This window comes from Trichosurus vulpecula, chromosome 6 (genome assembly GCF_011100635.1).
Source record: "Trichosurus vulpecula isolate mTriVul1 chromosome 6, mTriVul1.pri, whole genome shotgun sequence".
Classification (NCBI taxonomy): Eukaryota; Metazoa; Chordata; class Mammalia; order Diprotodontia; family Phalangeridae; genus Trichosurus; species Trichosurus vulpecula.
The window spans coordinates 265,789,034-265,804,112 of NC_050578.1; the positions used below are offsets into that span (position 1 = coordinate 265,789,034).

Sequence of the window (15,079 nt, forward strand, 5' to 3'; positions counted from 1 at the left end):
ATACATCTTCAACCTGAACTCTGTACTGGTTCTTTTCCATAACAGTGTGAATGACTTTGATATGCATATATGTCATACTGTGCCTCTCCTACCAGTCAGGATCAGAGGGTCAACAAACATGGTTATTTGTTTTTATATTTTCTAAGGAATCTTGATTTTTATGCATAGTAGTATGGCTAGGAGACATTTGTTAGATATGACACCATATCAGAGGTGGACTTCAAAGGACTGGTTGGAGAGGGTATTCTAGGCATATAGAAGAGTGTGAGCTGAAGTCCTAAAGCACAGGGTGTATTTGTCAGACCCATTTGGCTGGAGCACAGAGAGGGCTGAGGGCAGGATACAGTTAGAAAGACAAAGCACGTGTGGCTCTCGGTTATGGAGAAAAGATAAAAGAGCTTGTTTATTCTGGAGGCAATAGGGAAACAGCAGATTTTTGAGCAGAGGAATGAATGAATGACAAGACCACATAATGGAAGATTATTCTGGCAATACAATGAAAGATGGCTTGGAAAGGCCAGTAGGAGGAAGTAGGAAGACCTTTCAGAATACATTGCAACAAGGAGTGTGTGTGTGTGTGTGTGTGTGTGTGTGTGTGTGAGATTGTGTGTGATGGGGTCCTTTTCAAGAGCACTAGTAAGAATAGACAGGAACAAACTGAAATAGAAGTGATAGGATTGACAATCAACTGGATATGAGATAAAAGATCAGAAAGAATCAAAGATAATCCTTAGGTTTACCACACAGGAGGTTGTTGAAGGATGGTGCCAGAATTAGTGAAGTTAGAAAGGTTTAGGAGTGGAGTATAAGAACTTTAGTTGTCTGGGACACAGAGATTGACACTGAATAAACAAACATTTATTGCATGTTTATTTAGCACAGCCAGAGACTGTACTAAGCACTGGGGATACAAAGAAAGTCTCTGACCTTCTCATGGTGGTTATTTGTCCTTTGCTCTCAAAGAGGACCATGCCATCAGGGAGGTGATGCCACGACATGCAAGTAAATTGGGTTTAAGTGAGGGAGGGCTATCCAAAGCCACCAGTCTCATTTTCTCCTCCAGAGCCATTGGTTCAGTGGTCAGATATCAGTCAGGATGACTGGAGATGGCCCTCGGGAGGTAGAGTGTTCCACACACAGAGGACGGTGAAAATGCCCAGAGGCCAGAAATGGAATGTGTTAAGGAGGCCACAGTCTCCACAATATAGAGGACATAGAGTGGAACGTGTAAGACAACAGGAAAGGTGGGAAGACGCCAGGCTGTGAGGGACTTTGTAAGCCAAACAGATTTTATATTTGATCCTGGAAGTAACAGGGAACCATTGGAGTTTATCGAATGGGTCAGACCTACAGTTTGGGAAGGTCACTATGGCTAGAGGTGTACTGGAATGAGGAGACATTTGAGGGAGACCAATAAGAAGCCTAGTGCAATAATCTAGGTATGAAGTGATGTTAGCCTGAACCTGGGTGGAGAACAGGAGATGAACGGGAGAGATTTTGTGAAAGAATAACAGCTAGCATTTATGTAGCATTTTAAGATGCTTTACATATGCTAACTCACAACCGTGAGTTAGGTATTAGCACTATCCCCATTTTGCTGATGAGGAAACTGAGGCAGACAGTGATTGACTTGTCCAAGGTCACACACCTAATAGGTGTCTGCAGAATCTGGGCAGAATAGGGAGACACAGATGGCAGTGAGCTAGGTTTGATTCCTGGCTTCCCAATGGAGTTGTGTAGGTCTGGCCCATAATTATGGAGCGTGCCCAGTGTCAAAGCATAGGCACCTAATAAACATCTGCTGAATGAGTGGCCGTCAGAATTTACGAGACTGTAAGATCTTTGAAGGTGGTAGTTACTCTGTCTGATTTCACCTTTCTAATCACAATAACTCACAGTTCTATACGGCTTTAAAGTTTACAAAGGACTTAGATCATGGTGGGGCAGGAAGTACCAAGACTGATCCTCATGCAGCAGATGGGCAAGGTTACTCCAGTTATTCCAGTCCATACACAAAGAGCAGGCTTGGCGAACGGGTCTTCTGATAACAAATCACAACTGTAACTAACACTGAGCGAGGTTCAGTCGCGAGGGTCGGGGACCCACAAAGGAGGTTGGGTATCCTGGAAGTGGACAGGCGAGAGAGGGGAAGGGGGGAGGGCAGGGCAAGGAGCTGGAGGGGGAAGCCCCGTCCTCTTGGAACCTAGGAGCCGGTACAGGGACTAGCCTCCCGGGGCCGGGAGAAGGAAGTGGTCCTTTGCCACACCGGCCACAGCGAGCGAAGCACTAACGGCCCTACCCTAGTTCTGGTTCTGCTCCCAGGCCTAGGCCCTTCTGCTACTCCAGCGATCCATGACCCTCCAGGACCTGACCCACCCCCTGCTTTCCGTGCGCAAACTGTCGGCCTTTTGCTTTATTTCTAATTACATTTGTCCAATTAACAAATATGGATTTTCTCTCCCTCTCGTCTCTTCCCCACCCACGGAAAAACCAAAAAACGACATCCAAGGAGAAGGAGTTTCCTCGTCCCGCGCCGAGTCCTCCCGGCCGGAACCTCCCGCCTCTCGGTCGGGGTCGGGCCGCGGGCTTGGTCCCGTCTCTGCCTGATTCCAGTTCCGAAGTCCTTCCCGGTGGCTTTTCTGTGCTCGCTGTCCCGTTCTCCCGGTTCTGGACTCCGCCATGGATCGGTCCACCAAGTCTCCTCTCGCGTCTCGGACACCGTCCTTTTCACGTCCCTTTTGTTGAATGAAGGCGTGAAGGCACGGGGTCGGGCTTTACGACCACGGTCGGGCTCGGTCTCGGGGAAGCCTTCTCCCGGTTACACTGAAAGATCGGAGGCGGGGGAGGGGCGAAGGCAGGGCCTCGGGAGGCCCAGGAATCATGGAAGGGGAGGGGGAGGGGCGGGGCGCGCCAGAGCTCAGGGACCGGGAGGGAAGCTCTGCTCTGGGGACATGCCTTCCCCATACCTGCACTTCCATGGGCCCTGTAAGCCTGCATCTATCCCCGCCCCAAAAACCAGGCCCCAGCCTATATCCAGGATTCCGGAGCCCAGAATGGGCAAGGACGCCTCCTGGGTTTCCTCCCTAAAGAGGGCAAAGGGAAAAGAGACGGACTCGGCGAGACCAGGCCCCACCTGCACTGCGCCTGCGCGAACCCAGGCGTCTCCTCTTCTCTCATTCGCGCTGCTCTTCCCCCCCACCCCCCCACCCAGGTCCGAAGGAGACCACACCCACAGCCCTATTCCCAGCTTGGATTGGCAGCTCCGGAACCCAGAGCCGCCTTTGGTCAGCATCAACAGGCCCAATCTGTCAAGACCCTGGAGCCAATAATCTCCCAGGGTTCCGAGGTCCCGCCTCCTTTCTCTCTCTATCTGCAAGGGTCCCCATCGGCGATTGGCCTCAAAAACGTCTCTTGGCCTCCTAGTGAGTGGCAACAGTAGCCACCAGTAGAAAGTGAGAGTGCCGGAAAGCTCCTACCCACCAGGACCTTAATTGGCTCGGCAAATGTTAGAGTAAACCAGAGCAGCAGGTGCCCAACAACCAATCGGTGAGGGCGGAAGAGGGTATGAGGAAGGAGTGATGGAACGGGGTGACGTGGCAGTGACGGAGACATAAACTAAAACGAGTGGCGGAAGCCATGGCCAATCAATTACGCAGCCGGTTGGGCCCGCTCCCTCTTCCTATGTGAGTGTGGACGACTTCCAACCCCCAGGACCAATGAACCAGGGCCTGGGTGTGATCGGCTTCCCTGCCAGCCAATCTGCGGAATCTCTGGCGGAAGTGTCCCACCCAGGTGTACTTTGGGGTGGGGCTAGCCGACTAGTCTGGGAGAAGCGCCAATGGTGACGGGCCACTGGCCGAGTGGCGGCTGCAGGCGCCAATGGAAGACCTCCGGCGCGGGGGCTGGTCCCGCCTCCCGGCCGCTGGACAGGCGGGGCGTGGACGTTGCACGGCGGCCGCTGCTGCTGCGCTTCTGTGTGTGTGAGTGTGTGTGTGTGTGTGTGTCTGTGTGAGAGTCCGGGTGCTGCCGCTGCCGCTGCCGCTACTGCTGCGGGGCCGCCGGGGCCGGTGTCTGGGGGCGATGGCGGCGACTGAGCTGCGGGGAGTGGTGGGGCCCGGCCCGGCGATGGGTGCCGCGCCGGGCGGCGGAGGCTCGGGGCCGGCCGCAGCTGGAGGAGGAGGAGGACGCGGCGACTCTGGGCCCGGGCCCGGAATAGCTCCGGGCCCCGCAGCAGCCGCATCAGGAGGAGGCCCCGGGCCAGGGCCGGGCCCGGCTGCCACAGCCGGGGGAGGGTCGGCGGCCGGCCCCGCCCCGGCTCCGCCCACGGGGGGCTCGGGCGGCGGGGCAGGGGGCTCGGGCTCAGGCTCGGCCCGGGAGGGCTGGCTCTTCAAATGGACCAATTACATCAAGGGCTACCAGCGGCGCTGGTTCGTACTGAGCAACGGGCTCCTCAGCTACTACAGGTTAGTCCAGCGCCTGAGCACGGCGTTCAGGGCCCCCGCCGCCTGCCCGAGCCTCGGGCTCAACCCCTCCCCCCGCCCCCGCTTTACCAGGAGGGGAGGGGGAGGGAAACTGAGGCTCTGGCCCAACCAAGGTCACGCAGGCAGTAAATAGGTGGCCGAGGTGAGATCCCCATCCCTGGCGTCCGCCCCCAGCCCATATAACCGCCGTATTGACTTTGACACGGACACACACACACACTCACTCACTCCCGAGTCACCCGGGACTAATCACCCCAGGCAGAGGCACTGGTGCTTATCAGCAGAACACACGGGAGCGCCCAGTGTTGGACTCAACTCCGCCAACGTTGCTGCTGCCCTGTAGAAACCCAAACAAACTCTTCCGCTTGGGGCTTTACCCTATACAGCACTCATTCCCGGCCAGAGACAGAAAGAGACAACCAAGCAGCAGCACCAGTCAGCACGGACACCGGCTGATCTGCCAAACATACAAGCGTGCCCTAAATTCAGGTCAACTCAGCAAATGTTAATTGCCCAAACTTTCTGCTTGGACTTGGGTTCTCTTTCCAACACAGCCACATGCAATAAGTCAGCCACACAAGACTAATCACAGGCACCAGGTTATCTACAAAACACGAAGTCTGCCCTGGAGTCAGGTCCCCTTCGATAGATGTTCTTGCCTGTATCGCTAGTGTGCTGATCCAATGTGGTTGTTCCCCCCCCCAGTACACGAGTAGATACATGTGGGTTATAAAAAAAATCACAAGAATGCTCAACACAAATAAGCATCTTTACCACACACCACACACACATACATACACACACACACACACACACACGGAGACCCATCTTGCCCAGAAGACACACAGGTTTACCCTATATTCAGTTCAGCAGTTGTTATCCTATGAAGCGCAATTTGACTTCATTTAGACCAGTCCACTTGACACTACGCACTGCCTGCATAGCTCCAGACACACTAATAAATACACATGACCTTCCGGGAATAATCAACACAGAGTTCTCTCTTTAAAACCAGACTAGCTTTATCAACTCAATAAATGTTACCCTGTGGAAACTCAAACATTCTCCACAACTTTAGAAAACAACAGAATATCAGCGCTAGAAAGGGCTGTAGAAAATCTTCCCTTCCTACTTACTCCAGAGCTCAGACTTTAGTTTTTCCACCCTTTTCAGTTCAGTTGTGTGAGCCTTTAATGTGTCCTCCACCTCATCTTAAACACAAAGACCTTTCCTATCAGAAATGAGGTTCTTACTGCCCTCAGTACTTCCCCCTGCCTTGTCTTCCTGAGATTTGCCTGAATTTTGCCTCCCCTCCTTTGGGGTTTATGGTTGGCCTAAGAAGATGGGTCCTGTTCACCTCTACTCCTTTCTTCAGTGATCAGTTACAGAATCTTTGGGTCCAAGGGAACCTCAGATGCCATGTAGTTTTAACCAGTACTTGAAGCAGGAGTCTTCTCCACAATATTCTAGGTAGTCTAATAAGCTCTCTTAATGCTTGATAGAGTCCTGTCACCCCTCACCATTATCTGCTTAAATGGTTTGTAGAGCTTTTTGTTATGGTAAGTTCTGTTGTGTAGTTCTTTGGTTAAGTGGGAGTACTCCAGTAGTAATGATGGCTCTGTTACAGAGTACTCTTCCACAGTCCTAAAAATTCAAACCTAACACTGCAGTCCTGCACAACAAATTAAGGTCATCAACAATACACAATACACATCCAGGTGTATGTATAGCTAGGTGACAATGGATAGAGCACTGGCCCTAAAGTCAAGAGGACGTGAGTTCAAATCTGGATACTAACTGTGTGACCCTGAGCAAGTCACAACCCTGATTGCCCTAAAAACAAACAAACAAAAAAACCCAATACACATCTACCACATAAATATATAATCTGGTTAGTTAGTCCCTAACATAACTCTCTCCTTCCTCCACCCTACCCCATGTCCCCCCTTTCTGATGTTAATTATATTCAGTGCACCCCGTGAAAACGAGGGGTCCAGATAATCTAACTAGCTCTGCCCAAAGCCAAGTTTGGTACTAGTTTAATTGGATAGGAGTATTCAGTAGAAGACAATGGGTTATTGGACTGTAATAACTACATTCACAGATCTTGGGTATTGAGTGTAATTTAGTGTAGGATTGGCTCATAGAAGATGCTTAACAAAATGTTTGGTGAATTGAATTAGGGCCTTTTCCAAAACACTATCCCCTTCAGGGTTCAGGAAACTCATAGCTCATACTAGAGTGTTGGAAGTGTAGCACTAGCTAGTCGACTCTGCTTTTCTGCTCCTTCCTGCTAGTTTCTGGGCTAGCTGTCAGATTTTTCTGCATCCTGCCATATTTCATATATCAGCTTGATTGGAGAGCAGAATTTAGGCTTACTTGAATTTTGCCTCAGCTCATCTGGTTCCTTCCTTTCCAAAAAATGGCATATAAACAAGGAAGCTTTGACTTTTGTGGTGGTTTTTTCCTGACCCAGATTCCTTCCAAATCCATTTAGTCTGTTAGGGTCTAGGACATCCCTGTAACCTTATTGTCATAGTCCTGGAGAACTCTGTCAATTTTCCAAGCAGTCTCTTGACTTCAGATAAAATGTAACACAAGACATACTGAGATACAAATGTAGATCAGTGGTTCTCAAAGTATGGTCTGGGGACCATTGAGGATCCCTGAGACTCTTTTCAAAGGATCCATGAGGTCAAAACTACTAATATACAGGGCAGCTAGGTGGCGCAGTGAGTAGAACAGCAGCCCTGGAGTCAGGAGGACCTGAATTCAAATTTGGCCTCAGACACTTGACACACTTACTAGCTGTGTGACCTTGGGCAAGTCACTTAACCCCAATTGCCCTGCCTTCCCCTCTCCAAAAAAACCAAAACAAAACATATTCATTTCTAATACTGTAAACTTTGATAGATATCCACTTAAAAGAATAAGGTGTCCTGAGACCAAAAAGTTTGAGAACTGATGCTATAGATTTACCTTGTCCCCTGGAGAATTCTGCTCACCTGCCAGCCAGCCAACAGGCTCTTAAGTTAGCATGAAGACCTACACTATTGCTTGCTAGCCAGGCTTGTGATTTTCATGCCCTCAATGAGACTCCTTGCTTTATATACCTACGAATTGTGCAGTGTGGTGGAGGTCCAAGGCCAGTGGGCTTGGAATCAGAAGACCTGGGTTCAAGTCCCAACCCTGCCCACCCTCAGCTGTGGGTCATTCGACAAGTCACTTAACCTTTCAGGTTTTGGTTTCCTCTTCTGCAAAATGGAGATGAAAAACCTTGTATTTCTAGGTCATAGTAAGGAAAGTGCTTTGTGAACCCTAAAGCTTGGTGTGCAAGCGGCTTTTTAATTACATCTGCCCCTTCTAAAGCAATCCCTAGTCATACTTTTGCTACACCCATGCTTCCTGAAGTGTTGTCCTTCCTTGTTCTTGCAAGTCTGGTTCTCAGCCCTTGTTTCTTGTGCCCCTGCATCACCAGCTACCATAATGTGTCTTTATATATAGCATTCTAGGTCTTGGAAATGAAACATCTGCCCAGCCTTCTAGACCCTCAGGTATAAATCCTCTGCCCAGGGTTCCATTATCTCAACTATAATTTTTTAAGGGAAAAGTTTTCAGGCTAGGAAATACCATTCAATACCATATTCCCTTAAGAACTCCCCAATCTCACAAGCATCGTGTCTCTCCTTATTCACTAAACATTGAGAAGCAGGCACCTGAACCCAACAGAACTGAATTGAAGCAGGCCTCACTTGTGGGCTCTTGAAAACCATAGTCCTTTATGGTGGTCAGGAAAACTTTCTAAATACTAAGTGGTTAGGTTAGGGTTATCACACTGGGTACAAGAGATTCCCATGAAGTAGCTCTTGGAAATTGCCAACAAGAAGGAATGTGATGAAGGGGCCAGGTGGTGCCCTTGGAAGGGTAAGCCTGTGTGTCAGCTGTGTGCCTGGAATTTGGCCTGTATTATTCATAGAGTAACTGAAGCCTGAGGGGGGTGCAAATAGCCTGCAGCATGGGTTCATGTTACTCCTGTATCAGGTAGAGGGAAGGGAAATGCATGGTCTGTTGAGAAGCCTCACTTTCTTTCATAGTTGGAGGGGGGAGGGGGAGACATTGAGTGGTCAGAAAAAACTGGATTCTCCTGAGCAGAGTAAGCAAACTTTTTTTAGCACCTCATAACCTTTTTGGAGAAGGGGTGCAATGTGTGCCCTTTTTGGCATGTAGGAATTCAGGACATTCCAGGTGTGGTTGGTCTCTTAGCTAAGAAGAACACCAGGGATTTGCAAGGGACTTTAATCTCTTTGTGTTCCTGGGTTGGATAGAACTCAGTCTCAGGGACCAGGATGCTTTTTATTGGTGGGGCCTGATCAATGAATGTCTGTAAAGTGGGGAAGTTGGCATTGGGAAGTCTCCAGAGCCTTGCACATTTCTGCTTCCCTTGCAAACATATAGATTTAACTGAGGCTTATTATTTAGTGAAAAATCTCTTGCTGGTTGTTGTGTTGCTGAGCAGTGCATTAGAGCTCCAGAAGTTAGTGCTATTAATAGACCTGCCAGTCAGGGAGCTCAGGGGAACTTTTACACCAACAATCAGAAACAGGTCTGCTGAATCTCACCTAGCTAGGAAGGACTAGTGTGCTTTTGGGCTTCTCATCACAAGAGCTAGTGGGCCTTAGGAAGCAACCTATACCAGGAAGACAATGGCTGGTTATTCTTTTCTTGTCCCCACCAAAAAATAAAGTTTACTTTAGGCTGAGAAGCAACTCTGCACTGTGTCTGTTGAGCTTCATTTCAAAAAGGTCTGAGAGGCTCCTCACACCCTTCTAATACAATTGTTTAATTGAGCCTGCTATTAGAACCCAGATCGAGAGTTTTCATCTTGTCTCATCTTTACCTCATTGAAACTGTTGCAGAAATGGGCTAGGGGACTGGATACTTAAGTCTAACATGTTTTAAGTAGCAAATATGTTGCCTAAAACACCTTGTAAAGCAGCTACGCCTTGAACTTAGCCCTGCTGGAGAGTGTGAGAAGCCATTATAACTTCATCAATAAAAAGTAATTCTACTGATAGCAAGAGGTATAGCAGAGCAGGGTGTTCTCCAACTTGGAACTAGCATTTGTAGGCTTGGAGGACAACCCCACATAGCATGCCTTGCACTTTAGAATCCGACAAAAAACCACTAACTAGAATTGGCAGGTTTGTAAGTCTGCTGTCTTTTCAAATGTCTTACGGTATTGAAAGGAAATAGAATGTTATGAGGGATAGATTTTCAGCCCCACATTCTACCTGCTTGTCTTTTGTTTCCTTGGTGTAGATCAAAGGCAGAAATGCGTCACACTTGCCGAGGAACCATCAACTTGGCCACAGCCAATATCACTGTAGAGGATTCCTGCAACTTCATCATTTCTAATGGTGGGGCTCAGACCTACCACTTGAAGGCCAGTTCAGAAGTAGAACGTCAACGCTGGGTGACAGCCCTGGAACTGGCCAAGGCGAAGGCTGTGAAGATGCTGGCAGAGTCAGGTAAGTGGGGGCAGAAAGGAAAGAGATGCACATAGTGAACTTCCCTGCTAGTGTTTAACAGGAAACAGTCTTCTTTGGCCCCATCGTTCTCTGCTGATTGGACCTTAAAGTTGAACTGCTGTTCCCTTGTGTCTCTTAGGTACAGTTCCCTAAATTTGCCATCACCCCCTAGTAATATTCTTGTAGATGTATTCTATCAAGAACTTTTCTCTTTTTAATGTATACTGCCTACCTGATGCTTTAATATGACTTTACAGGTTCAAGAAACACCTTTGACTAATGGCATAATCTTTGGGCTAGTATAAACCCACAATCTGGATCCAGTAGCATTTTAAAACACTTCTCACTTCAGTGTTATAGGATTTGATTTCTGAATTCATTAATTATTCATTGTATCCTAAGTCACATATCCTAGACTTGATGGTATCTTCTGATTTGACTGTTCATTTGAGTCTAAATCATTGTACGTAATAAAAGTCTCAGCAGTTTCCTTAAAACAATAGTTGCAGACTTCCATGCCTGAAAGCCCCATTGCTACCTTGGTTACCATAAAGTGAATTACATTTGTATGCTCTTGATTTTCTATCCTCACAGTCCTCCAGGGAAATTGGCAAAGTACCCCACTTGGACATTAGTGATTTTCGTCAAGCTGAATTGAATGGTTACTTGTAGACTGAGTTAGGGTGGTCATTTATAGGACTATTTTGTCCTCACTGCCATGCTGTTTTTAGGGTTCACATAGCAAAGACAGCACATTGTTGTAAATTCATGTTTGAGATTCCATTTGAACTTGGGCCTTTCTCCCTCATCAGGAAGGGATTTCATCACTTTTTAATGCTATCTTAAGGGAGTTGTTACACTCCTAGTGCTAATAATCAATGGGGCCAGTGACTTTTAGAAGTAAACTTCGTTATCTAGTCGTATGTGCTAGAGAATTGGTCAGCATAGTACGGCCTTTTACAGTTTTGCAGGTCTCAGGTGAACATCCTTTGAAATCTCTGACCCCTGAGCCCATCTTGGCTAGTGGTAATTTAGTTTCAGTTCTGGATTTTATGATGTGGACTCTTGTCCACAAGGAATTAGACTGAGATTCTCAACTCATTTCATACAGGGCCCACCGAACAGCCAACAGATGGTAGTGGATTTTCAGTAACAGTCAGCTTGGGCTGGATTGGAACCGGCAAACTAGAGGTAAAAGGCTCTAATAACCCACTCCTGAGCCCAGGAGCCATTAAGCTCTCCCTTCCTCAACCCTAGCCTGTAATCAGGCACTCATCTAGTCTCACTAGGGCCTCCAAGTTGGTAAGAGCTCCGAACACGATAAGCACCAGTTTTAGGTGTGTCCAGAGTTGGTGTACTCTTGCCTGGTTCCCTGGAAAATATGCCCTGTCTCAGAATCACATTTATTTTGTTTCTCCCACAGATGAATCAGGAGATGAAGAGTCAGTCTCTCAAACGGATAAGACCGAACTGCAGAATACCCTCCGGACCCTCTCCAGCAAAGTGGAGGATTTGAGCACGTGCAATGACCTGATCGCCAAGCATGGCACAGCTCTCCAGCGCTCCCTCAGTGAGCTAGAGTCCCTCAAATTGCCCGCTGAGAGTAACGAAAAGATCAAGCAGGTCAATGAACGGGCCACACTCTTCAGGATCACATCCAATGCTATGATTAATGTAAGTGCAAACCTCCTACCATGTGGCCTTTTCCTGACTAGAATATAAACTCCTGCATATATGCTGAAATTGGAGCCTCAGTAGCATAGAACATCAGGCTTCGCTTCACTGCTCCTGGAACTAGAATTACTAGGCTTGTGGCTTAAAGGGGAAGAGGGTGCCCAGCTGAAATGACCCTTTGTGTCCTGCTCAGGTAGACTGAAGGGCTCTTGGGGGCCCTAAAATGAAGCCTGGTTCCTGCCTTGCTTGTGTATGTTAGCCCAGAGTAGAGTAAACTGGGCTGGTAGGTAAAGTGTGAGATGAAACCTTAGGAAGCTTGAGGACGCTGTTCAGGCTCGCCACTTGCTTTCAGAGGTAATTCAAGGTTACAAAAGAAAAAAATTCTTTCCACTTTGGGGACCCTTCCATAAGGTGGGGAGAGGGCAATATTGGAGTTTCCTGCCGCGGGTGGATCTTGTTGGGAGGATCAGGAATGTTGGGAGAATGCTTCCTCTGCTTTGGTAGGTGACAGATGCTAGGGAAGCACAGAACAGTTCTGTTACCCTTTTAGGACTTCCAGACACTGCATGGGAAGTATACAGAATGAGCATGGAGATAAAAACAGAGCGCCCAGCCTGAGGAGAGATCTTGTTCAGTTCTCACCCAAGTGTTAGAAGGATTATGGAGAGGAGGAAGATTCTTGATAAAAATATTTGGGTGGTTTTTTCCTCTTAAATGAGGATGTGGAGCGATACAATGAGAAACTATTAGATTTGCCACTAGAGGACCTAGGTTTGAATCCTCACTCTGCTCCTCACTACCTTTGTGACTTTGGCCAACTTAGTTCCCTTCTCCATAGCTTGGTTTCTTCATCTGTAAAAGGAGAGAGTTGGATGAAAAGACTTCAAGGTTCCCTTCCACTTCTAAATCGTTTTTATTCATTTATGTCATTGGGGCTCTCTGTCTAGTTTCAGGAATATTCTTAAGAAACATGCTTAAATCTAGTTTAATTCAACTTAGCTTCTAAGTACCTGAATTTTTCTTATTAGCAGGACAACTGCAAGTTATTCCCTTTATTACTAAATAGGCAGTGCTGGTAACTTATATTTTCATATTATTTTTTCTAAAATATTCAACAGATACTGTAGATAACCTTATAGCTAGAATGCCTCCCCACCTGCTTCTGACCTGGTGAATTTTTGCATTAAAAGACCAATTCAGACGCCACCTCCTCCAGGAAACTTTCCTTGATATCTGTAGTCAGGGCTGACCTTCTCCTCTTTCTTCTCCCATAACATTTTGATTATACTTTTGTACCGTATAAATATAGCAGGAGTTGGCACAAGGGCTTTCCAGACATGAGCTCATCTGATCCTCACGACAGCCCTATGAGGTAGATGAGAAGACTGAGGCTCAGAGAAGCTCAGTGATTTAGCCCGTGGTCACTAAGTGTCAGAGGCAGCATTTGGCATTGGAGTCTTTTCCCCACTCCAAACCCACAACTCCTTTCTCTGTGCTGTCTATCTGCTGCTACTGTAGATTATGGGACTGTAAGTGCCATGAGGCAGTCCCTAGCACTCTTCTGTGTATGTAGGAGTTTAATAACTGTTCAACTTGAGTTGAGAATTCTCTCAACCTTAGAAGGTAGCAAGAGAACAATTTGTTTGAGCCATCTGCTCAAGAGAAAGGAATGTAGAAAGATGGGTGACCTCCATGATTCCTGCATGCCTCCGCCATTGAACTGGCCCCTCTGACTCTCAGGCCCATTGTCTTTCCCCAAAACAGCCTGTGTTTTGAAAGATACCCTCTAACTGCATTAGTTCTCTTGTGACCGAGTCTCTCCATATAAAAAAGGAAGGTGATGAAATCAGTAGGGAATAAGCTCACTTGGAGCTTTTCCTGAAAGAAATGATGATAAAGCAGTGCCAGTGACGTGGCAGTGTGGGGTAGCACCCCTAGTGCTAGGCTTGGTGTCAGACAAGAGGGAGGCTGGCTTCCTGCCTCTCACATTTATGGGTTGTGTGACCATGGGCAAGTCCCCAGAAGCTCTGAGCTTCTGTTTCCTTGTCTATAAAATGGGGCTAGTAATGCCTGTCATTGTTAGTGGCAGAGGCAGTATTGCAGGTCAGGTCTTCTCTTGGCTCCAGGGCCAGCATTCGCTCTTGGGGCGCTCTGTCATTGTTTTGTGTGTTAGTGCCGTCGGAGTGGGGACTTAGCCATATTGAATTGTCCATCTCCCCCAGTTTGTAACACAGTTTATACGTACAGTAGGAGCTTAATTCATGGCCTAATCAAGTGAATGATGTACATAAAGTGCTTTATGCGCCCTAAATGTTGTTTAAATGGTAGATATTATAAAAGGAGAGAAAATCTCTACACCTAGACATTATCCACAATCTAAATGGAAGCACTCTTATTTTAAAATTTGCTCAACATTCTCCTTTAATTTTTATCTTTTCTCTCAAGAACATTCCCATTTGTATATTGGACTCTGCAGGGATTATTATTCTTTTTTTAAGCTCTGGTGGCTAGGTGCTTGTTCGTCCCATTCAGTAGCAATACGGCAAGCCGTTGTGCAAGGTCCTGGGACCACAGAGATGAGCAGCTGTCCAGCCCTGCTCTGAAGGAGACCCTGTGTTCTGTTGTAGGGAAGGGGGCCAAGGCATGGACACAGACCAGTATCATACAAGGTGGGGATTGATTCGGTCAGTGGAGAGATCCAGAAAAAGGCTGGAGGGAAATTTTGAGGAAGGAGAAAATCCTTTGAGTTGAGGGTGCAGGGAGTTGTCATAGAAGGCTTCCTGAAGGTGGCAGCATCCAAGCTGGGCCATTGGCAGTTTGCTTTGCTTGTTATTCTCTCTCCCTGGTCTGCCTGCCTCCTTTCTGGTTTTAGTACTCTGTAGAATGCATTGTGCTTATTGTCTATATGCCCTTAATTTCCTGCTTAATGAGAAATTAGAGTCTGTGTATTAAGATTTCCATGCTTGTAGCAATGAAACTGGGAAAATATATTGAACTGAGAAGCATTATCATAAGGAGGAATAGGTTTGCTGCATCTTTATAGCTGTTTTCTAGATTTTTAAATCTTTCTGTTTTGTTTCTTTGTAAAATAAGGGACCTGGGCTAACCGATTTCTGAAGCCCATTTCAGCCTTCATTCTGTTCTTCCAAATTGGTCTCAAGAGAGGATCTTTTTGTGATCCTGAAGTTTGAAGCATTAAACTTGTCTTTTTCTCAGTTTACTTTAAGGCTTGATTTCTGTGCACCCCTCCACTCCCCAATTAAGTGAGAAGGCTAGAGAATAAAGAATTTTACACTTTGAACTCTACCTAGATCACCCTCATATCTAGAACTAATGAGACATCTCCATAAAGCAAGCCCCCAAACCTGCTCTGGGCTTATTTGCCCAGTTTCATCG

At 47.2% G+C, this 15,079-nt stretch overlaps 1 protein-coding gene across 1 annotated transcript in view; it reads left to right on the top strand.

Moving 5' to 3' along the window:
* Nucleotides 1-4,017: 4,017 nt before the first annotated feature.
* The window catches only part of LOC118853434 (oxysterol binding protein), a 30,924-nt gene continuing 19,862 nt past the window's right edge, over nt 4,018-15,079 (top strand). The window contains exons 1-3 of the mRNA XM_036763530.1: nt 4,018-4,463; nt 9,801-10,009; nt 11,433-11,683. Of these exons, the coding sequence (XP_036619425.1) occupies nt 4,081-4,463; nt 9,801-10,009; nt 11,433-11,683 (843 nt within the window). The 5' untranslated portion in view covers nt 4,018-4,080. The remainder of the gene's footprint in view (nt 4,464-9,800; nt 10,010-11,432; nt 11,684-15,079) is intronic.